Source organism: Onychomys torridus, chromosome 2, assembly GCF_903995425.1.
Source record: "Onychomys torridus chromosome 2, mOncTor1.1, whole genome shotgun sequence".
In the NCBI taxonomy this organism is placed as follows: domain Eukaryota; kingdom Metazoa; phylum Chordata; class Mammalia; order Rodentia; family Cricetidae; genus Onychomys; species Onychomys torridus.
Genome location: NC_050444.1, coordinates 126,427,298 through 126,452,591, shown reverse-complemented (window position 1 = coordinate 126,452,591; position 25,294 = coordinate 126,427,298). Strand labels below are relative to the sequence as shown.

Genomic DNA, 25,294 nt, shown 5'->3' with positions numbered 1-25,294 from the left:
ATCATAACCTGCCTATCAAGTAACAGGCTATCTAGAGAAAACACTGTTTTAAGTTATAAATCCACCAAAATCAAACAAACTACAAAAATGAAATTCATTATTAAACTTCAGGGCTTTTAGAATTAAACGTTCATGTCCTCCCCAAATATCATGTTAAAACTTTAACTCCTAGTATGATATATAGTATTTGAAGATGGGTGCTTTCTGGCATAATTACATTTAGATGAAGCCATGAGAGTCCCATGATTGGATTAGTATTCTCAAAAGCTAACTAAGAAAATAGAGCTCTATTTCTCTTCTAGCCTGAAGACTTTCAAGAAGGCAGTCAAAACAGGGAGAAGCCTCACTAGGAAGTGAGTCTCTTGGCGCCTTCATCTTGGACTTCTCTCAGCCTCCAAGAGGCTGAAAAGTACATGGTTGTGTTTAAGCTACCCAGTATACCACATTCTGTGACAACAACCTAACTGAGGGTAAAGTCTGCATCAAAGAAAAATCTGTCACTAGTTTAATTCAGGCTTTTGAACTGGCCAGCTGAAACCTAAGAAGTGAAAATTTATGGTATATAAATTAAATTACCTTAGTAAAGTTTAACCATATTATCAGTGTTTAAGTAATGTAGCAACCACCATTTTTTTAACTAAATGTGCCCAGAAAAAAATACAATATACTTTTAATCAATCTACATGGAAATTAGGAGTTTGTTGTCATTTCTACTTAAAATACTGTATGTTTAATGACATCTATACACAAAAGTATACTTTCTACATTAGTTGTGTGTGTAATTAGGATAAATATGAACTCCAATACAGACACTGAAAGTTCTTTTGTGTATACAGGGTATATATTTTCTTGAGCTGGATATTTAAATGTGTGTGTGTGTGTGTGTGTGTGTGTGTGTGTGTGTGTGTGTATCAATATAAAATAGGATCATTACATCCATTTAAATCAGATTTTGTTTTTTAAACATGGTCTAATGACTAAAGCAAGAATAGTAACTCATTTAATTTACCATGAATTTTTATACTAAAATGTTTATCATTTTAGAGAAATACAATTTGTATCTTTCTAAGCATTAAGATTGTTCTTTTGTCTCTTTTTAATATTTTGTAATCTACAATTATCTTTTTTCCTTTGAGATACAACAGATTCTGAATTAAGAAGCAAAACACATGGTAATTTAAATTTCCATTCTAAACTTAAGAGTCATATGAGCCCTTGTCAACAAAAGACCAAATTTACTATAATTATGGATTATTTACACTAAAACAAAATAAGAAATCAATATGTAAATGTAATGTTTGTTGTAGCTAATGCAGCCAGCAATGACAGATTAGGTTCAAATAGCAATCAGTTTGAAAATCTGGCACATATGTAAATGAGCTAAGGCCTTGATGTTTACATATGATTGTATTTCATTGAGGATTTTAAAATTGTCTTGGGAACAGCATAAAAAATAAAATGTTAATCTATCCACTATAAATATGATGAGCTATTATCGTAACCAAAACTAGGTTTTGCTCCTGTCCAGCTAAACTAACATAATACTAATAATTCTGAGCTGAAGATTACCTCATTCTTAATTAACACTCCGCTACAGTTGTTAACATCCTCCAAGACACCATGTTATCACCACAAGTTCTGTAACAATCTTAAAACCATGTTTAACAAAGGTTGGCCTCTTAGTCTGCAGCTACTTTTAATTGCTTTCTTTGTTGGCAATTAAATATGTCTAGATAAACAAATATTTCATTTTACATAATTCCTAATAACATTTTTCAAGATAATTTCAAAGTCCAGGTGGCCTTATGCCTATAATTACTGTTTATCAATACAGTGATATATTGGATTCAACAAAATGACTCAACCAAAGAATCTATGATAAATCAAAACATGGTAATTAGTGGTGCTATTGATACATTGTGATCTACACCAAGTAGAAAATAACAAAACTGTATAACTATAATTCCATTTGTTGAGGAAAAATATAAAGAAAAAAACACATTTGCATGTACTGATTTTCTTGCTTTGTGAATCAGGAACAACTTCCTGGATGTCCATTAAATAAGTTCTTGTCATAAAGAATACCTGCAGCTCTTTTTCAAAGTGTGATGCTAACAAGCAAATCTCTATCAATAGGCAGTAAACTGTATAAATGGATTTGGTACATCACTCCAATTAGATGTGCTGTGATCACCATTGATGCTTTAATTGGAGATAGGTTGTTTTTTTTTATCCAGAATGCCAACTTCTTAAAATGAGCTGCTTTTAAAGGACTTCTTATTAAAAACATTTACCAATATAATACTTTTAAAAAAAATCTTACTTTAAAAAGTCTAATAATGATGTTAATTAAAATTAAACTTATGTACTTAAAATGACGACTGTATCAATTTATTCCTCAGGAATGACAAGTTATTTTAAGAATCATATCAAATCATGCATTGTTCTGACTGTAACACTAGTTTCTTAAAATATTTTTGGAAATAAATATCATTTATGAAAGCAGAGGTTTAAGAACGTGATCAATATGACTGTGATTCTTTGAAACTGACATTTTGGTCTATTTTCTTAAGTATTTCATATATGTTTGATTGAGTTGTTCAAATCTTCTATAGCTTACAAAATCAGTAAATAAATTTAATAGACAATTAAGACCAGTCTATTGTTCTTTTTAATTTTGTTAAATTTGGCTGACTTGAACATACAAGTCCACAATTATTGTATATTCTTGGAAAATTGTTCCTCAGTGTTATTTGCCTTTAAAATGAAACTGAAGTATTATTAACATTATTATAGTACATTCTTTCAGGTAATATTAGCCTGAAATACTTAAGGCATAATTTCCTTCTTAGTTTCTAGTTTCTCTGCTACCTTAAAGGAATATTTGGAGATCCAAATTTGGAATTTCTGTCTTGGTTTGTTGTGGCTGTTTTGTTGCTACAAAATGTTACTACGTAGCCCTAGCTGACATACTATGAGCTAAATTGTTACTACATAGCCCTAGCTGACATACTATGAGCTAAATTGTTACTACGTAGCCCTAGCTGACCTACTATGAGCTAAATTGTTACTACATAGCCCTAGCTGACCTATTATGAGCTAAATTGCTTCCATCTCTGCTTCTAAGAGACTAAGGACTAAGGAAATTGCAGGCATACACTACCACACGTGGCCAGGGCATCTGCTTAATAAAGAAATTTAATTCTATCTTATTTATAGATATTGTTAATATACTTGATTTGTTTTGCCATTGCACATTGTTTTCTTTACTGTTGTTTTCCTATACTTCTTTATAAATGCCTAGCTACTGATACATTACATTTTTTTCTAGACAAATTTAGGTTGCTTTCTTTAGTTTCTACCATCATTAGTTGTGATAGTGATACCTAAGCTTAGGGTTTTTTTAAATATGGACTAAAAATAATCAGACTATCTACAATCATCTTTAAAAAAGAAACTATACATGTCGTATCTCTGTCCTCACCTCACCTTTCACTTCAGGTTCCTCAATGAAAAATGTGGGTAAAAATCTACTGGTGATTTACTATAATGATTTAAGAAAAAATAATGTGTGTAAAGGACTTGGCAGAGAGCCAGCCTTCATGAATGACAATTAAGTCAAATACTTTACATTTTCTTGATATCCTTTAAGTAATACAATATATATTCTTATTCTCCTTTGAGTTTCTATTTCCGTATTTTCCATAACTTGGACTTTGTTGTTGCTACTATAACTATTAAAATCCAGAACTCAGAAACATTCTCCATTTGGCCCCAATCAGCTCTCTACCTTTCCTACTGCCTCTAACACTGCTAGCTAACTTGATTTCAATACTTTATCCTAGTTTCTGATACGACTCAGAACTGACCCTTGAAATTACGCTTAGAATTCATATGTAGAAGGCCTAAACTCCAATTTGATGCTATCTGAAATATGGTCTTAAGGAGGTAATTCAGGTCATAAGGTTGAAGCCTTAATCCAATGTGATTGGTGTTTTTATAAGAAGAAAGGTAAAAAAACAGTTCAATCATTTTTTTTTTTTCCCTGCCAAGCAAGGATACTATGAGAAGCTGGCAATTTAGAAGTCAGAAAAATGCCTTCATCACAAACTGACCTGGCCTGCATTTCTATTTTGGACTACAAATCTGGAGAACTAAAATTAGGCTGTTAAGTCACCCAATTTATGGTATTCTGTTACAGATGCTCCTGCAGACTAACATTCCCATACCCCTTCTGGCCACCAGGCTTTGTTTGTTTTACTTGTTTGAACTGTTCCTATTTACTGTCTTCTTCTCCTCCTATTTCAATTAATTCTGTCTCTTAAACCTACTTCCCTTTTTACAATCAAGTTTTCTGTGAATGTAATTTGTTTTCATTTCTAACTTATTCTTTAAAATATACCAAAACCCAATACTTAGTTCTATTTCCCAAACAAAATTTACCTTAATAAAGTCAATTACTTAAATTCTCAACTAAATGAGCTTTTTAGCAATTATCACATTACTTAGGCTATGCTTCAGCATTTCATACTGTTTTCACTTGAGACTATGCCTATGTGGGCAGTTATACAGTTTTCCCAGGAAAGTGATGAGTCAGTTCTAAACACCTAACTCCAAATTACATCAGACATATAAATGAAAGCCTCTCGGAAAACTGGGGCGTGCGAGCTTGTAAAAAGAAATTTCTAAGTTATCTAAACATCTTTAAAAATTGAAAGGTTGAAAACAGATTCTAGGAGAAAGTACAGTAAGAGAGATTGCTGAGAAACAGACTCTCAAGAATAGAGAGAGCAAATGAGAGCAGAAAAGAAACACTAAAAAGGAGACACGATGGAATAGTCTGAATTTCTGGGTTAGAACAAGCAATAAAGTGTAATTAAGAAAACTATCTGAAAAGGAAAGAAATTTTTAAAGGCCTAATATGTTTAATGATTAGGTTACAAGCACATTGAGAACAGAGCTTGTCTTTTACCTACTAATTAATAAAAACACATTGATGAACTTAATCATTCCTATAATAATATAATAACAATTCCCCTTTTCTAATTTTATTATAAATTATAATTTGATTTGAAGTTGTGCCACAGATATAATGCTACATTCCTTCAATTTATTACTGAACTCTAAATGATTTAAAATGCTTTTCAACTGTTACAGATTATGAAAAACATCTTCACTCTTAAATTCTCAGCTTGAAATTTTGTTGTCTAAAAATCAACTTTACACTAAAATAATTCTGAACTCAATTACAGATGCTGATATAATTTATGTTGTAATTTTGGGGACCAGTAAAGAAATTGTCAATACAAAGACTCAATTACCAGGCACCCCCTAGTGGCAGTAAAATCAACAGAGGAAGATAAGACGTGGAGGTAGAATTGTCTTTACAGTTCTGACCAAAACTTAAAGAAAATCATTTCTCAGTTAATTTAAAAACATGTTACTTTATATCTGTTTTAGTAAATAACTTACAATATACTATCACTGAGAGAAAAATTCAGTTTTTTATAAAAGTGAATAAACATCTACAAAAATGAGCCCTGACCTTTTAGGTCTCAATTAAATGCATATTAATACATATTAAATGCATATTAATACTTTTTCAATGCCATGAGTCTTTACATATGTCCCTTCATGCTACACCATTTGTCTTTCTTTGACTATATTCTCTTTGTTCCTACCCATGAAACAACATCATTGAAATTTGGTAAAAGTCAATAAGCCATCTAAAAAACAGTTTTTCATTCTCTAATAAGCACTGAATTTCAGCAGTACTGTAGGCCCTACATGCCTAGGGAATAATTAGTAATCCAAGGTCAGCTACATGGCAATGAAGAAGACAATTTCCATCAGCCCGGCATGACAATCTGGTGACAACAAAATCAGCAGGTGAACATAAAGACTATGAAACTCCAAAGTCAGCTTGAAATTAGTTTTGAGATAATATAAAGACTCAGAAACCAGTTTTGTCACTAGCACCATCAGTATATGCAGGCCATTTGCTTCATTCACTACTACTAAATTTAATTTGCAACTAAATACTAGATTACTATACACATGTATTGAGTTTTATAAGAATTAAAAGCAACAATGAGTCTCTCTATCCTAAGTAAAGAAAAACTTCTATGAGAACCTAAGTAGGTGTTTTCTAGCTTTATCCTGTAGAAGTTACTGCATTTTCCTCAAACTACTATCTTCTTTGGCAATAAGAGACTGGTGGTGTATTTATTCTTTCTACTCCCTCTAATCCTTCTCCTTCAATCAAAAAAGGGCCATTCTGGCTCTCCCCTCCTCTCCCCTTAAGTGCTCACAAGGAACTCAGAACCCTAAATACAGTAGATAGTAGTGAGCAATAGCTCTATTCTCTTTTGACTATTTTTAATATACAGGCATTTCCAACAGATGTTTCTTTGAACGAGGATTCTACCAGGAAATCAAATGCATAATCTAAACCAAATAGTGTGAAAACTAATACACTTAACAGTTGGTAGTAAGTTAACACTTTCATAAAATCTTTATTTATTACACTATACACAACTTATAAAAATTTCCCATCAAGTTTTTCCTTTCAGATTTCCAGGAAAAGTAAATACCTTACCCAGCATGACTAGATGATGAAGGTGGTGGCAAGTCTGGTGTAAGGACATAAAGACTGTTGTTTTTTGGCAAGTGTAATGATTTTAAGACCGTCTGAAATAGAAAAAAAAAAGAAGAGAAAACAAAAATAAATGTTGACTTTGTACATTATTAATTTTTACAATTCTTGAATGTTTGTCAACTTTTAGGTTAGTCTTTCCTCTTTTGGTAATTTCCTAAATATAACAGAAGAGCAGCTAAATCCAAACAATCTTGTTTCTGCAACTTTTACTTCAAGTTAATACAAATCTGAGCACTACAGTACAATATAAACTTTTAGCTCATTACAGATGCATCTAGACAAGAGTACAATTAAGAGTCATTAATTTCTCCACTGAAGTATAATCATGCTATAGCAAAAATCTGTGTAGGCTTTCAGAAAATTTTAAGACCTAGAAAAAAATTATAGAAAGCACCTCAAACCAGGGATCTTTAAGGGTGAGGCGCTATAGCCTAAGAGGTTATGTAACTTGGATTTGGACTCCAGTAAGAGTTATTTATTTTATTCAGACTCTAAAGGTCTTTTTTTATTAAAATTATATGTTGAGTCATACCCATACACAAACTTATTTAAATTTTACTGTCACCAAACTCATACATTGTAGAGTCCCAATCTAAAGGTAAGCACTTGCTAACATGCTTTCTGACAACTATACACATTAGAAAATTCATTTTCACATCATGCACTCAGAGCATGCATTTTATTCACAGAATCTTACTACATTACACCTCTGTACCAAGACCACCCTAATCACAAGAGTAGCTAACATAACCTAGGCATCCTAATTTTTTTTTTTTTTGGGGGGGGAGGGAGGGGGAGCTTATGTTTTAGTAGGATTAAAGTAATCTATCTAGTTGAAAATTAGAAGGTAATAGTTTTTTGGTTTCTTTTTTTTTTAACTAAAGATAAGGCAGGGAGCAGGGATGAAGAATATGAGTTAGGGGAGCTTTGCAATTTTAAAATGGATAATCAGAGATTGTGATCATTGAGCAAAGATTTGAAGGTGGCAAGGCAACAAATAAAAATATATAGAGAAAGCACTTGAGACAAAACAGCCAGTACAAATGTTCAAACAAATAAATGTAATGTTTTATAATGTATTGAAGACATGAGTTGGAGGACTGCTGGGAGCTAGAATGTTAACAGAGAGAAAGTAAAAGGTGAGAACTGTTAAGCAAAATCAAACGACAGAAATTGAATTGAAGATGACAGTCCTGCCACTCTGAGTCCAGTGTGAAAAGGCATGAAGAAAGGAGAGGCAAGGAATGGTGGAAGATGTGTGTTGGGAAAAGGTCCAAGTAACTAGGTGGCCAAGTAAGGCTAACTTACAAGGCACTGAAATTAATAAGAGGGGCTGGAGACTGCTCAGCAGTTAAATGTGCTTGCTGTTCTTGCAAAGAACCAGTTTGGTTCCCAGTACCTTGGCCAGGTTGTTCACAACCATCTGTAACTGGGATCTAACACCCTCTTTTGGCCTCTGGAGGCAGGAACAGCCATAAATGCATACACAAATGCATACACATAAGCAAAAAATAAAATAAATATTGTTAAAATACTGTCTAAGTCTTAATGGAATTTAGAATTAAATAAGAATTAAGACAAAGAATAATTATAAGCCAGAAGTTAACAATCATAAGGAAGTGAGAATAACTTTAGTAAGTTATCAAAGGTGATATAACCTTTTGACATAAATTCAAAGCTAAAGAAATTCTGATAGAAAAGACTGATAATGATCCAGAAGTAAAAATGGAGATATATATTTTACAATTTATTTCAATTGTATGAGGACTGCCAAAATAAAACTAACACTAGGAAGACTACAAAGCCACCTTAAGGAAGGTGGCTTTCACTCAGAGGAAGACAGTAAAGGAAATGTACATAGAAGAGTTTAATAAAAGTAACTTTGCTAATGGTGGATTAGTTCCACAGCACATAGCAAAAAGCCTTATGGCACTATAGAGGAAGGAGAAATAAGCCAGATGTAGGATGTGTAGTCTATGAAGATTCAAGAAAGGAGTGATTTGGAAACCTCACACTCCTTACAGTGATTGACATCAACAGGTGAATGGTAGCAAAGTCAATCCTGGCAGAGTCAAAACAAATAATGGCAAGGCTCTAAGTGTTAAGAAGCAAGGAGTGCTTAAGAAATCCTTAAGTAAGGATTCCTTAATTCTGCAGATGGAGAAAAAGACACCTGGAGAAAGGTGATCTTACCCAAGCAGGCCACAGGAAGAACTTTTAACTGCTCCATGAGAGGGCCCATCTTACTAAGTGCAGTCTTAAATAGAAATAAACACCCTAATTATTTACACTAGAATGACATTTCCGTTGTATTTTCTTTCTCTTCTCCCCCTTCCTCTTTATTGTTGCCTATCACCCATTCAATTAACTTCACAACCTATTAATGGTTTATGGTGCATGGTTTGAAAAACAAACACCACAATACACAATTACCTATAAGAGTACAACCTACCAGGAGACACCAAAGTTAATTTTATGTCAAATATGTAACACCTTTTTGAAATTGATGTGATCTCTCAATAATGTTAGCATGCAAACAAAGTGCATACATATATACACAGGAGAATCACCTTTACCTTTAGCCTTTATTACTTTGTGGACTAAAGAAAATACTCTTAAAAAAAAAAAAAAAAAAAAAAAAAGATTTATTTATTTATTATGTATACAGAAGAGGGCGCCAGATCTCATTACAGATGGTTTTGAGCCACCATGTGGTTGCTGGGAAGAGCAGTCGGTGCTCTTAACCTCTGAGCCATCTCTCCAGCCCAAAGAAAATACTCTTAGTATTCAATCAAGTCATTATTGTACTTTTGTTTACCTATTACCCAATGATTCTCCATTAAATCTTCCCCAGCAAAACATACATGACATGATTAAATAAAATGGACCCTTTTCTTTAGGCCAATTATTCATGCACTAATCCATGAACTTTTGATACTGATATACCAAGAATTCTATGAGTGCTGATGAAGAAACAGATATGGTCCCTCTTCTTATAATGTTAAGGTGGAGAATCATGGGATGAGAGCCAAATGAGAAATGTCTGTTACAGAGGTAGTATAAGTCTAAAACTCAAAAGATAGAAAAACAGGCCATTTACATAAAGATTTGGAGGTAATAATGGTTCTAGAGAATTGAACGTTTTCTGTCAGGGATTGGGTAAAAAGCTTAATCCTGGTTGTTGTTGTTGTTGTTGTTGTTGTTGTTGTTGTTGTTTTCAAAAAAAAGATTAAAAAATGATTTTTAAATAAGCTATAGAATAGAAGATGAAAGTTAAAAAACTCAGGGGATACTGTAAAGTTGGGAAAGGAATAAAACTGTGTTTCAACAAACAAGCAATATAATTCAATTTATGTTTTTAAAAGATCATTCTGGCTGCTAAGCAGGGAATGAACTAGAAGTAGCCATTAAAAAGAAGCTCCAGGGTTGGGGATTTAGCTCAGTGGTAGAGCCAAGGCCCTGGGTTCGATCCTCAGCTCCACATACAAAAAAAAAAAAAAAAAAAAAAAACCAATACAAAAAACGATGGTGCAGTCCAGATAAAGATACTTACAGTCTGGATTAGGCAACTGTAACAAAAATACTGAAAAGTAGCCTTAGTCGAGATATATTTTAGAAGTAAATCAATAGGATTTCCCAAAGTATCCTCTGTGCTATTTTGTGAGGTGTTGTGAGATAAAGAAAAAGACTCCTGGCCACAATCTCTGCTTTACCAGTGGCTACACAAGGTTGCCACTTATTGAGGACTAGTGACAACAACATCAGAGAGAATCGGGGGTTCTCTTTTTGGAGCATGTTTGTTTGAGATGCCAGTAAGATACACAAGTACAGAGTTGGATATGGTGATTGCACATCCATCACCTCAGCTCCTGGGAAGGGGAAACATACACAATGTGGTAAACTGTCATGCGTTGTTTGAGTTCATTCAAGAGGCTGGCTCAGGCAGCAGGGCTGTCCTCCACCATTTCAAACCCAAGCAGAAATGTCTTTCAAGGTCTGCGAATAGGCTGCCCCCCCAACACTGTTAGGGGGAGAAGATGATAGCAAAACAGACCAAGAGTAAAAGTTTGTCCTTGAAAACAGCTGGCAGGTAAAACACTCCCAACAGGCGTTACTGTTACTTACCACTGCACAAAGTGCCTACAGTGAAAAAGGGAAGCATGGAGCACAACTATGGGAAGCTCAGTCAGGTGGGGAAAACTCAACTGTGAAGGAGCAGCTGCAGATCACTGCCTCAGCTGCCCTGGTCAGTTTTTGCCGGGTGTTGGAAGCACCCAGTTTGATGATGCTATCTCCAGCAGTTGCTATTTGTCCTTTCACTTGGAAGTCTCTCCTAGGAGTGGGGGTGGGGCACTCTGGATGGAGAACTCCAGCTAGCTGCCTTAAAAGGGCTTCCCCAGTCAATTTTCATTGGATGTTTTGAATACCAAATGTGACGCTGTTTTGCTTTCTTTCTATCTATCTATCTAGCTATCATTTGCTATTTATTCTTTTACTTTGGGTTGCTATAAACTGTAATGCAGTCATTCATGCAAAACTTAAAATATGCTATTGTAGATCTCCAGACTGTACAGAACAGAAGTGAAGACAGAAAGATCTGAAGTTCAAAGACAGCTTTAGCTACTTAGTTTGAGACCAGTCTGCCCTACATGAAATCTTGTCTCAAATAACCAGGAAAGAGAGAAAAGAGGAAAAGGGAAAGGAGGAAGAGAAGGAGGAAGGAAAAAAAGATATGCAAATACAAGAGTTAATTGTCAATTTAAACATGTGAATTCACTGAGGTATAGTGTGGAAATATAAATTTGGAAGCAATCAAAAACTTAATAGCTTGAGAATAGAAATCCCACATGGAGAAATATATAAATAACTGGAAGTATTGTGTCTAGTCAACAGACTGTCCAAATACTAGAACAATACCTTAACAAGATTTTCAAAATGACCATCCTTCTTTTAACAAACTATTGAAAATGGATGTAATATTATTTTATTACCACAAGTTTCTCAATTAAAAAGATCTGTACAAATGATTTCATTCTTGCTGTTTATTTCTATCAAGGTTGTTGAACTACTCATCAGTGCCTTTTTAAAACCCAGTATACTAGACTAGAGAAGGACAAGAAGTGAAGATGAGCTAATAAAGAGCTTCCTTAGGATGTAAACAGCCCTGGGTTCCAACCTGAGGACTATAGAGCACCAAGAAGCAACACACTAAGGACATGGGGTAAACCTACCTGTTTTTATATGGTGTGTGAGTTAAAATACCTTTTATGTTTTTAAATGATTGGGGAGGGATCAAAAGAACATTTCATGGCATGAAATTTCATAACATTAGAATTCTGTGTCCATGAGTAAAGTGACACCAGAAAAATGTTATGCTTGTTTTTCACACATTGTCAGGGGTGCTCTCACTCTTTGGAAATAGAGCAAAATAGTAGTAATAGAGGCTGGATAAAACTTAAATATGTATTACCTGACTATACAGAAGAGGCTTGCTGACCTCTAGTATAGTACATCATTAACTGTATCAAACTTCAAAATTTTCTTGCCTATCTGGAATTCTAGTCAATGTCTCAATGAAACGCCAACTCAGTATATAGATTTTGAAACATATATATATATATGCATATAATTTATAAGCACATCTTACCACAAAATATTCACAAAACAACAAAACCAAAGGATATTACTTATGCCTGGCTGTGGAAATATAAACTCACCAATAGTGTAAGATTCATAATTACTTCTGCCTTAAAAATACAAAACTAACTCATTTCTTTCTCCATTCCTCTTCTCTCTCAAGAAAGAAAAGTGAAATATTTTATACATGAGGCTGGGTTTAAGGGGTCCAAAACAATAGCCACTATTACTTGAAAACTACTGTACCTTCCTTAAATTCTCAAGATATTAATTCATTCCATGCACCTGCCACTAACCAAGGAAATGAAGAAATATTCTTACCATTTTAATTTTCCAAGTTTTAAAAGTTTCCTATTATCTTTGTTCCATATGCAATACTTGGCATAAATGTACACAGTGTGTGTGACTTCTTTCAGGCCAGTAAGTAATTGGTCAGTAAATTATTATTCCAGGGCACTCACTGATACCCTAAGAGGTTTGAGAAAAAGGTAAATGCTCTCAAAAAGGTACCAACCTTCTAAAAAAAAATACTTAGAAATAGAAAAAACATGCCACATAGTGTTTTTATTTGCATATCTAAACTCATTTAAAACCATTATTGGTTTATATGAAATTACTTAACTTGAAAAACATTTGGGAAGTAAACTAAATAGCTACTACCAAATTTACTTCTGACATATATAAATTATCTAAAACTAATCTTTTAGGACAAACATAGTGGTGCTTGCCTAAAATCCCAGCATTTGGGGGAAATAAAGAAAGGCAGAAGGATCAGGAGTTCAAAGCCATCCTCAACTACATAGAGAGTTTAATGATCAGACGGCGCTACAAATGACCCTGCCTCATAAAACAAGCAAGCAAGCACACAAACTAAAACAACTTTTAGACATTACTTAGCTAATCATATAACTTAGTTTTCTTTTATTTCTAGTCAGTTAAGAAACTCACACTGTCTTCCACATCTCCAGTCTTCCAGCCTTTTAACAGCATTTTAGGCACAGGTATCTGAAGTTCATTTTCTAGAATCTGTTTAATCTCTCCTGTACAAATAAAAAGAGACCAAATATAACTAACAAGAAAACACAGTCAATCATTGACTATATCAGTAGAAATATCAATATCTGATATACAATATACAGTCAACAACATTTGACTAATGAATAAATGCTTAAAAACTCAGTACTCGAAATTTAAAATATTCTTGACCAAGCAATGTGATACTCCATTAAAGAACTTGGGCTTCAAAATAATGACAAAAATATTTCACAATTATTAAATAGCTACTTATATACTTCACTTTTATAAAAGCACAGCTTTCTAAAAAGAACAGATATCAATGGTTAAGAATTTGAACAGAAAACAAACCAACAAACAATACTATTAGGAACATAAGTAAAATCATATTGTATGATTTGGAACAACGTAATGATTGCAAGATAGGAGCCAGCCACAAGGCAGCTCTGATATAAACCACGTCTAAGACAGTTTCTGATATATTAATGAACCAGCCCTAAGCTCTGAGCCCTGGTAAACTGAATAATACAAAAACTGGAACTTTGGAGATGGCCCTCGATCTCACTGCAATGCTCATAACACAGCATCTCAAGCCTCTGTACTGATTCCCACAAGCAAGAGGACTTTGAGATTGGCCACATGTGGCACTGGCAGCCTTCAAGTTTTCCAGACTATTGCTCAATTCACACATGCCTGCCTTTCAGCACTAGCTGCTGGCCAAGGCTTTCAAAGACCTTCTGGAACTTCCAACAGTGCCATCTTCTAGGCCTACCACAGCTCAAAGGAGCTCACAGCAGATATTAGTCTCAGCTCATCCAGAGTGGGTTCCCCAGCCTGCAGCATTTCCTGTCCATCCTATTCCCCTTGGTGAGATGTCTTGTTTACATGAGACTACCTTAATCTTTATAATATCAAGAATATGTAAAGCAGGTTTCTATGGATAAACAGAACATATTCAAAAGGCAAATCTCATGTGGACATTCTAATTGCCAAGTGCCTTACAGCCCACCAGATCTGCTCTGCACGAATATCTACCATGTGCCCAGCACATGACAGGAATAGCACATAGAGTACAAAACGTAAGATACCTCAGTATAAGGGAAGCACATTTTGCAAAGAAAATTTGAATTAACATTTTGCTTGGGGAAATACAGTCACTTGCTTGTTCTTACATCAGCATCTATAAAATAGAGGATAACTTTGGCTAGTTCATCTACCCATAGGGTATGAGGATGAAACAAGAACACACACTTTAAAATAACTGAAAAAACCTGAAGGCAATATATATGATCTAGAAGACAATTTAAAATGTGTTGAAACACCACAGAGCTCCAGAGATGGAAAGAGGAAAACTACTGAATCAAACAGCCAAAAGCTTTACAAGGCAGACAAAATTTAAATTCAGCATGAAGTGTATAGAACTGAAACCAGTCTAAAGCCCAGCTGGGCTGCACAGGACAGCCAAATCAAAATGGGCAAGAACTCCATTTAGTGAAAACATAAAACTGAAAGGCTAAAATTAAATTAAAGGATAAAATGCTGATGAGACATGTCAAGAAAGTACAATTTTCCTATTAATTCATAAGTTCTTTTATAGGAATTAAGTCTACTTAAAATATGTATGGGCTGGCTTCAGGCACTCCACTGCCTTAAGTTGATTTGAATTTGAAAATCTTTCTTATATTTATCTGCCTATTATGGGTTGCTGTTCATCTATAATTAAAATAACATATAATCCTATTGTTTTTATATTAAATACAAAATGATTGAATGCTGAAACTGGGGAAACAAACTAATGATGAGAAAATGAAAAGAGAAAGAATTTCATGTTACACAAGTTCCACAGAAACACCACTGCTTAGTCAGCAACACCACATCAGTCATGCATGGCCTTGAGGACTCATTTTTTACTTTAAGAAAAGACTGGGACAGGAGGATGGCTCCATGAGTAACGTTACTTGCTGTCAATACAGGAGACCAGAATCAGAAGGAGAGAGATGCCTCTGCAAAGTTGTCTTCTGACCTATACACACATGCCATGGCGTGTTCACAACACACACACACACACACACACACACACACACACACACACCAAACTAAAATGCAATTTTTAAAAATTAAGTCCTTTTGTACACTCTAGGTAGTAACTAGCCATCCAAAAAATAAAAAAATAAAAAAAGGGAATAAAGAAAATCTGGTTCAACATTGCATCTGTAGAAGCATGAATCAATCTTGGCTTCCAAAAATGTCAATGCTGACAAATATTCTGTTTGTCGACAGTAGAAAGGTAAGTCATATTTGTTACCCAAACACGTATAATCACGGCCTTTCTTTTCACGGATAAAGGTGCTACTATAAAGGTACTCTATAGAGCTGTCTGGGCATATGCATCTGCAAGGTTGCCCAGTGATTTCCTCTTAAAACTTATCTTCACCAGACACCTCCTTTCTTACACTCTTGAAAACAGTCAGGCTTCCTGACTTAAAAGAAGTTCTTAGGTCCAGTCCCCTCCTCCCAGGCTGAGCAAAGTGTCCCTGCATAGACCCCAGGTTCCAAACAGCCAGCTCATGCACTAAGGACAGGTCCCGGTCCCACAGCCTGGGTGCTTCCCAAACAGTTCAAGCTAATCAACTGTCTCACTTATCCAGAGGGCCTGACCCAGTTGGGGACTCCTCAGCTATTGGTTCATAGTTCATATGTTTCCACTAGTTTGGCTATTTGTTCCTGTGCTTTTTCCAATCGTGGTCTCAACAATTCTCAATCATGCAATCCCTCCTCTTTCTCGCCAATTGGACTCCTGGAGCTCCACCTGGGGCCTGGCCTCCACCTGAGGCCTGGCCATGGATCTCTGCATCTGATTCCATCAGTCATTAGATGAGAGTTCTAGCACAACAGTTAGGGTGTTTGGCCATCCGATCACCAGAGTAGGTCATTTCAGGCTTTCTCTCAACCATTGCCAGTAGTCTATTGTGGAGGTATCTTTGTGGGATTCTGGGGACCTCTCTAGCACTTTGCTTCTTCCTATTCCCATGTGGCCTTCATTTATCATGGTCTCTTATTCCTTGTTCTCCCTCTCTGTTCTTGATCCAGCTGGTTATCTCCCATTCTCCTAAGCTCTCTTTCCCTCGATCCTTACCCTTCATTACCCCCACTCACGTCCAGTTTGCTCATGTAGATCTCATCCATTTCTCTGTCATTGGGGGATCCCTGTGTCTTTCCTAGGGTCCTGTTTTCTAGGTAGCCTCCCTGGAGTTCTGAGTAGTATAGTCATCCTTTGTCTTACATCTAGTATCCTCCTATAAGTGAGTACATATCATGTTTAATCTACCAGGTTGAGCTGAATTCCCAGGGGAGTCTTTGCCCTGGAGGAGATAGGAATGGGAGGGGGGGGCTGGGGAGAGGATGGAGGGGGCGGGAGGAGAAAGGACAGGGGAATCCTTGGCTGATATGTAAAATTAAATTAAATTATAAAATTTAAAAAATATGGTAACCTTGTCCCAAAGAACTATTGTAAAATTAAAAAAAGAAAAGACGTTCTTAGTATGAGGGGGGGAAAAAGTTCACATTATTCTTTGCAAAAAACATGGATAAAAACAAAATAAAACTAAACGCCTTTGTTCCACATGCATAGTGGAATAGGAAATAAAACCAGTTAACCAACTTTTCTCCTCCCCCCTGTTTTTTATAGTATCTAAATAATTCTGTTAGATTTCTCACTATTCTACTCCCTTTTTCTATGAGATCCACTTTGTTAGGGTCCATATGTGTGAGAAGATGTGATCTTTATCTTTCCATACTTTACTTAGTATAATGTCCTATATTTGCATCCATTAAACCCCAGATGACAAGATTTCATTCCTTTCTACCGAATATTTCCTTGTGTCTACATCACATCTCCTTTTCCTATCATTTTTTTAAATTTAAAATAAAACAATTTAAGTCCTAACTTTGAACACCTTTTTTTGTATGTATATGGTGAGGGCAAACGTGCCAAAGCATGCATAAAGAAGTCAGAGGTCAGCTTCATTGAAGTTTTCTCCTTTTATCCTGGCAGAGGAAATATTTTCTTTTCCTATAATATCTCTGTCTGATCTTACTATTAAGGCAATGCTGGTCTCAAAAAACAGATTGCAAAAATGTTTCATCTTTCTCTAATCATAAAGTATTGGCAGTATTCTGAAATATTAGACAGATTTGGTCATGAAGCCATCTACCCTTGAAGTTTTCTTGATAGGAAGGTATGGATTTTCAGTTCAATTTACAGAGTTGATACATTAAATATTTATATAAATACATATATTACAAATGAAACACTTATATACAAATCTTCTTATAATCAATGTTATATCTTCAGGTATCTCTTTCCTTCCCCACACGAATAATCTCTGTTTTCTCTAACCTTGTTCATACTAGCAAGATTACTGATTTTTATTAACCTAAAAAAAAAATGCCTTTAAAAGTTTTGTTCCTTCTTTTACTTATGAATTTTCTATTTTATTAACTTCTGCCTTTATACATGGTGTTTTCTTTCTGTACTTCTTAATATCTTAACAGTTTTATGAAGCAATGGTTGACACAGAGTAAATAGTACAAACTTAAAAACAATAATCTGATCAATTTTAACAAATTTACCCAATAATGAAACTACCACAATCAAAGTCATAAATTGACCTCCATTTCCAAAGGTTTCCTTGGTAACTCCTCATGCCATCCCACCTCCTCCCCAGGGAACTTATCCTTTACAGGTCTACTGGGCTTCCTATTTCTTTCCTCACTGCCTGAACCCAGTACTTTTTGTTGTGTGTACTTCACTCATGCATGCTTACTGAGCATATGTATGTGATATAGATATAGAATGCATGAACATGGGTACTCAGGTGCAAACAACTGCACGCCCACATGCAGAAGCCAGGGAAGACATCAGCTGTATTCCTCTATCACTCTCTGCCTTACTGCCTTGAAATATGACTCTTACTGAACCAGAAACTCACAGCTTCAGCTAGGCAGGCAGGCCACAGAGCTCTTAGGATCTGCCCGTCTCCACTTCCAAATGCCAGGGTTACAGACACAGGCAGCTATGCTCAGCTTTTTTACATGGCTGCTGGAGATTCACTCAGGCTGAATCTTTTTAAATTATTGACTGACAACACAAAGTACTTGCGGGAATACTGTATTCCTTAACAATGACATTTGCATTTTTAAAAAAGCTACCTTCCCTTCAACATGGGCTTCATTATGTAAAAATGGAGTGGGATTATATAAATCACTTTCAGTGTACAGCTCCTTATTATTATGGGGTCAGATTCATCTTCACTGCGGCCTGCAGCATTAGTCTGGTCTCCTTGATTGCTAAGTAATACTCTTTACACAGCTGTACCACAGCTACCTATTTGTCTGTTGGAAAAATGGTTTGGGTGTTTCTATTTGGGGATTATTACAAATAAAGATACTATGAACTTCTATCTGCAAGTTATTTGTTATGTGTATGCTTTCAACTCATAGCTAGGAACAGAACTGCTTGGTCATATAGCAAGTCTATGTTTTAATTTATAAGACTACCAAATTACTTCAGAAGTGTTTTGCCATTTTGCATTCTTGTTAGTCTTCCATTGCTATGCATTCTTTGCAGCCCTTGGTATTTCATTTACGTCTTACCCATCCAAATTTGCACATAAATATATCTCATTGTGCTTTAGTTTACATTTCCTCAATGACTAATGACACTGAGAGCATACTGCCACATTATATCCTCCTAAACAAAGCATTTACTTGATTCCTTGCCTATTTTACATTAGCTTGTACTGTGAAGTTTGAGTTTTGAGAGCTCTTCACATGCTTGAGACAAAAGTCCTCTCTAGAAGGTATATGTTTTGCTAATATTCTCTTACAATGTTTTCAGATATACATAATTTTAAGCACTTAACCCCAGTCTTATGCTCATGACTACTATCTTCATTTGACATAAACCACTCTCAGTCCTTCATCGTGCTCCTCCTCTGTCTACGAAACACATGCCTCCACTTTGTCCACATAACATATTGACTCATATGTCATACTCTGGTCCTCTCTGAAATCTGTTCTAGCCAATCCCATAACCCTACTCACTCTCCTTCCAGCTTTCTCAAAACACCAATTGAAACTGAATTAACTACTTCCTTTTCAACATCCTCACAGAACTCCAAGAAAAAATTATTTCATTGTAGAAAGTATGTATTCTAGGATCAGTCAAGGACTGATTCGCTGATTTGGAAAGCCTCTAAATTTTAATTTACTCATTGTGACAAGGATATGAATATGTTCCTTTTTTCTTTTTTTTCCCTTTAATTTTATGTTCATTGGTATTTTGCCATGGCTGTCAGGTCCCCTGGAACTGGAGTTATAGACAGTTGGGAACAGCCATGTGGGGCCATGTGGGTGCTGGGAATTGAACCCAGGTTTTCTGGAAGAGCAATCAGTGCTCTTAACTGCTGAGCCATCTCTCCAGCCCCAAGAATGTGTTCTTTACTGTGTTGTACTAACAGTGCGAACTAGACACTGTAGCATAGTGATCAGTATGAAAAAGAGTGCTGCTGTGGATATCGCTCTGTGTAAATAAAGTTCTGATTGGCCAGTGGCCAGGCAGGAAGTATAGGCGGGACAAGAGAGAAGAGAATTCTAGGAAGTAGAGGCTGGGGAGAGACACCGCCAGCTGCCGCCATGAGAAACAACATGTAAAGACACTGGTAAGCCACATGCCATATGGCAAAGTATAGACTAACAGAAATGGGTTAATTTAAGATAGAAGAAGCAGATAACAAGAAGCCTGCCACGGCCATACAGTTTCTAAACAATGTAAGTTTCTGTGTGCTTTCTTGGTTGGGTCTGAGCGACTGTGGGACTGGCGGGTAAGAGAGATTTGTCCTGACTGGGCCAGGCAGGAAAACTCTAACTACAGAGTGCATGTGTGCATAGATGATAGGAATGAGTGAATGAATAATAACTTTTATTATTTCTTTTACTTCTAGCCTTGTAGCTCAGCACAGATCAAGAAGCTCCTCTACCATAAATGGACAAAATTTGGTAATATAAATTAAAGACTTGCCGGGCAGTGGTGGTGCATGCCTGCAATCCCAGCACTCAGGAGGCAGAGGCAGGTGGATCTCTGTGAGTTCAAGGCCAGCCTGGTCTATAGAGCGAGTTCCAGGACAGCCTCCAAAGCTACAGAGAAACCCTGTCTCAAAAAACAAAACAAAACAAAACAAAACAAAGCAAAAAAGAAAAAGAAAAAAGAAAAAAAATTAAAGACTTGCATACTTTTTCTTTATCCTGACTCATTCCTTACTGGTAGGATCAATCTTTTCAGTATTTGGGTTCTGGTTCAATGAGTGAGAAAAGTAACTTTATAGTATCAGAATGTCATCCAACTGTATATTTACTTTATTGTAAATAATGGTGAACAGTGGTCAACAAATAGTTTTATATTCCTTTAAAAAAAAAAAAAAAGTCCTCTACATAAGGTCTGCCTTATTCATATACATCTCTATACGTTAGCACATTATTGCACACAAACTGATCAACAAACATCTGTGATGAAATGGACTTGCCTAATTACATGAAAGACTTTTATAACTAACTTCTTAACTTTTAGCAACTGTTAAATATGGATCTCCTAATTTATTAACTGCTAAATATGAGACTTTGGAGAAGTAAAAAATTACTACTATAGCCACAACTATGTACATTTACTCCTTTAAAGGGGAAAATTTGTCATGAAAGAAAATAAATATTAGCAAAAGAAAAGGCCTTGAAAAATACAAAAAAAATAAAGATATTAGATATAATATGATTGTTGTCTTGCTTGAAAGATAACAAATGATGAGTAAATTTCTCAAAAGAACAATGTTACATAAAGTAAAATTTACAGACTTCTAACAAAACAACAATCAAACTAGTAACAGTAAGGAGTACTACTGTTTACTAACATATAGAGATATATGTGAATAAGTCTAGGAGAAAATTAAGGTTGAAGAAAGAGTCAGGGTAAGGAAAGAGGAACTGGTACTGGAGAGATGGCTCAGAGGTTAAGAGCACTGACTGCTCTTCCAGAGGTCCTGAGTTCAATTCCCAGCAACCACATGGTGGCTCACAACCATCCATAATGAGATATGGTGCCCTCTTCTGGCCTGCAGAACACTGTATAGCTAATAAATAAATAAGTTTAAAAAAAAAAAAATCTAGGAAAGGGGCACTGTCAGTCAAAGGAGCAAAGGTTCAATCAGGTGGGAAGAATAATTCCAAATAATCTATTGCAAATTATGGCAAATATAGTTAATAATGCATTTCACATTTCAAAATTGCTTTTAAAAGTGAATTCTAACACAAATTGATGATGATATTAATTAACCTGATTTGCTCATTCTACTATGTATAAACAGACATATCACATTACACCTCATGTACATATATATATATATATATATATATATATATATATGAATAAATGTCAGTCAAGAGCATGAAGCTAGGTTAAAGATATATTTCAATGATATAAATAAATATCATGCATATTAAAATTTACAGTTCAATTCAGCTTAGCAAAATGTGCTGCTCACTTAGGTCTTCCAATGACTCTGTACTTTGGTAGTACACAATAGCTGACATAGAGTTCACAGTTGGAGCACAGACCAACCAATAGTCGCTACAACATGTACTGCCTATACTCCTCAAAAGTAAAATCTGTAAACAACCCTATGCTCTGCAGACTCTACAGCCATTCATTTAACCACTCACAATATCTTTACAAGGTAAATAAGACAACCATGCTTCCCTTTTTACAATTACTAGTAACAACAACAACATCCTCCTCCCAAAAAAACCTACTTGGTACTTATCATTCACAAAACATGTCTGAAGCTCTGGAGTGGTTAAGGCATTTGCCAAAGGTTACCTGGCTATTCTGATTCACAGGGTCAAGATAAAAACTGCAATTCATAGATTCTGGACTAAACTGGTTTATATAATGTGAACTACTTTTTCAGACTGAAAATGACTGTGGCAAACACTTTAAATGTTTACATTTTAAGCTCATTCTTTTAAACTAAAATGGTATTCAATATAATAATAAACATAGTTTTTAAAAGTAAATAAAGGGGCTCGAGAGATGGCTCAGGAGTTAAGAGCAGTTAAGGCTTCTCTTCTAGATGATGATCTTCCAAAGGACCTGGGTTCAATTCCCAGCACCCACACGGCAACTCATAACTGCCTGTAACTCCAGTTTCAGAGGATCCAACACCTTCACATAGACATACGTAAAAAGAAAACAGGAATGCACATGAAGCAAAAATAAATAATCTACTTAAAAAGTAGATTAAAAGAGGATGGGCAGGAGAGATAAATGACTCAACTTGATAATAGATCTATTATTTCCTAATGCATTCCAGAAATAGAACCAAGGCCATGATGAATGGATCTAGCAAACGTAAGTTGTTCACAGCACTGACAGAACAAACTTTATTAAACAAACAACTGACATAAAATCCTTGGCTAGATCTTGGAAACACGATAATAAATAAAAACCCCTACCCTCAAGGATACCACAAGGATATTTTAGACAAGAAGAACTTTAGAAAAGGATGAGTCCTTTAAAATAACTTTAAATTATTCAAGATTAGAAGAAAAAAACTAGAAAGTTTTAGGTATGTAACTAAAGAAATAAACAGGACAGGAAAAGCACTAATCAGCCAATGCAGCTACCACTAGGTGTCACTCTGGTATAACTTTCTTAACTGATTTTAGCCTTATTATTTTAATCTTGGTTCTATATATCTGGCAATAATGCAAAAAAGGGTGGGAGGAGGCATTACCTTACTGATCAGCTCTTTTCTATAGAAAAATTAACATTTATTCAATTCCTGAAAACAGTAAGACATTCTATAACAATTATATTCAGGTAACAAAAATTACAGTGTCTATTTTCAAATGTCCTATTATGGGTAAGCTAATCTATATAAACACACACCCCTACACTCTTTTTATGCAGCCAATCATTTCCTCAATAGGTATGACTGTGCCATACTATGAATGGAGAAAGAAAGTTTAAAATTAGACCTTTTCTTCTAAGATTAAGAAGTTAAGGGCTGGGGATTTAGCTCAGTGGTAGAGCCCTGGGTTCGATCCTCGGCTCAAAAAAGTTAACACTTAGAAGGGAAAACTTAAACACAAAGAAAGAATTGCTCTTTAAGATCCACTTTTTAAAGTATTCAAATTACTCCATCCATGGAGATTAAGAATGGCATCACAGAGGAGATTTCATACAAGACCCTTAAGCCTAAAATGGAGGTTTCCAAGAAAGTAAAACAAATACAAAGTGAGGAACGGGAAGTAACTTAAACACACACCAAGGGATTTATGATTTGGAAAAAGTACACTAGGTTGAATATGGAAAATATAAGAGAGGAAAAGGAACCTATGTAAATTACATAGAGAAATCATTTTAGTTACACATGGAAGAAACCAACTCCTGAACTGTAACAAAGGAAGTGAAAACAGAGACGCACACAGTAAGTGACAGAACTTGTAAATTCAGCAAATCAAGTGCAGTGAAACAAATGAGTCCTAAATAGTATCTTCTAGTATGCCTTGCATGTTTACGCCAAAAGTAAGCAAAGAGAAGGTCCACAACATGAGTCCTGACTGGCATCTATTTAATTGTGAGAGAACAACTGTGATACAGAACAAATATAACCAGACTGTGAAGAGATACATGAGTAATACATATCACATAGCAACAATATTATCTTATAAAGCATTTTGAATGAATTATAGTAGATGAATATAACAATAATAATTAAATAAATAAAGGTCACTAACTAAAAGAGAGAGCAGAGGGAACATGGGAGGAGATGAAGAGGAAGAGAAAAGGTAACAATAACCTAAGCAAAGTACTCAGGTATGAAATTCTCTAAAATATAAAATTTTTAATTAAAGATACTCAAGAAGCAGAGCTTTTAAGGGGTAATTTAGGCAACAAAGGCCCCACTTCTGTGAAAGATTATTATTAAAGTGCTTAACAAAGACACTCCATTCCTTTTGCTTTTTCTGCCTTCTGTGACACAAGGTCATGGTACTCATCCCCTCGAGAGAATACATAAAGTTCCATCCTAGAAGCAGACAGAAGGCATCACTAAACTGTGAGCACATCTTAAGATTTCCCAGCAGGAATATGAGAAAATTAATTTTAATGTCCTTCACAAAAATAATTATGCTTATCTAATTGTAGCAATACAAAACAGATGCAACAAAATAAAAATGAGTATGCTTTAGTTGCAAGATTGGTATGCAATGTACTCAATAATTACAATATTTTTTGAAGTTCCTAGGTGTTTAGTTTACAGCAATCCTAAAACAGTGTATTTATAGAACTGTGAATGTAGCTTGGCAGTCAAGTACTTGTGAAGTATGTACAGTGCCTTAGAGTAATGCTTTGTATTGGCAAAAACACACAACAAAAAGAGAGTTAAAACAGTATATCAAAAAATATTCTTGAACTAACCTTAATCTCACAATATATATTCAAATTAGAGTACAATAACCTGTATGAGAAAGTATTCAATTCAATGTTGATAGTCAACTCAAAAGAAAAGAACGATATAAACTTGGCATTTGCCTACTGAATGATTCACTTCTGAAGGCTTTCTGAGGTAATTCTTACCAACAGTACAGCTGTCTTCAAGCACCACATCAACGTTCCTATCTCTGTACTCCACTCTGAAGTCTAGCATTCGAGGCTGCCTTTCCACAATCTGCCTGGACGGCATTACAGGTCGGAACGCTGACGAGGACGGGCTTGGAGCTGAAGCAGGGTGACTTGCTGGATCAAATGTGGGTCCTGGCATGGTCTCACCTCCAAAGTCACTAAAATGTTGAGAGGAAAGAAAAATTATCACTAGTTCATTACACAATGCCATCAAGGATCTTCTCCACTGGCTTGCATGTTCTTCCTATCAA

At 35.2% G+C, this 25,294-nt stretch overlaps 1 protein-coding gene across 3 annotated transcripts in view; it reads right to left on the bottom strand.

The window, feature by feature from the left end:
- Nucleotides 1-25,294, bottom strand: part of Faf1 (Fas associated factor 1) — a 345,021-nt gene that overhangs the window by 225,213 nt on the left and 94,514 nt on the right. For all 3 annotated transcript variants that reach the window (XM_036177177.1, XM_036177179.1, XM_036177178.1), the window contains exons 4-6: nt 24,999-25,201; nt 13,244-13,335; nt 6,599-6,690 (exon numbers count right to left, since the gene is read on the bottom strand). In XM_036177177.1, coding sequence (XP_036033070.1) covers nt 6,599-6,690; nt 13,244-13,335; nt 24,999-25,201 — 387 coding nt within the window. The remainder of the gene's footprint in view (nt 1-6,598; nt 6,691-13,243; nt 13,336-24,998; nt 25,202-25,294) is intronic.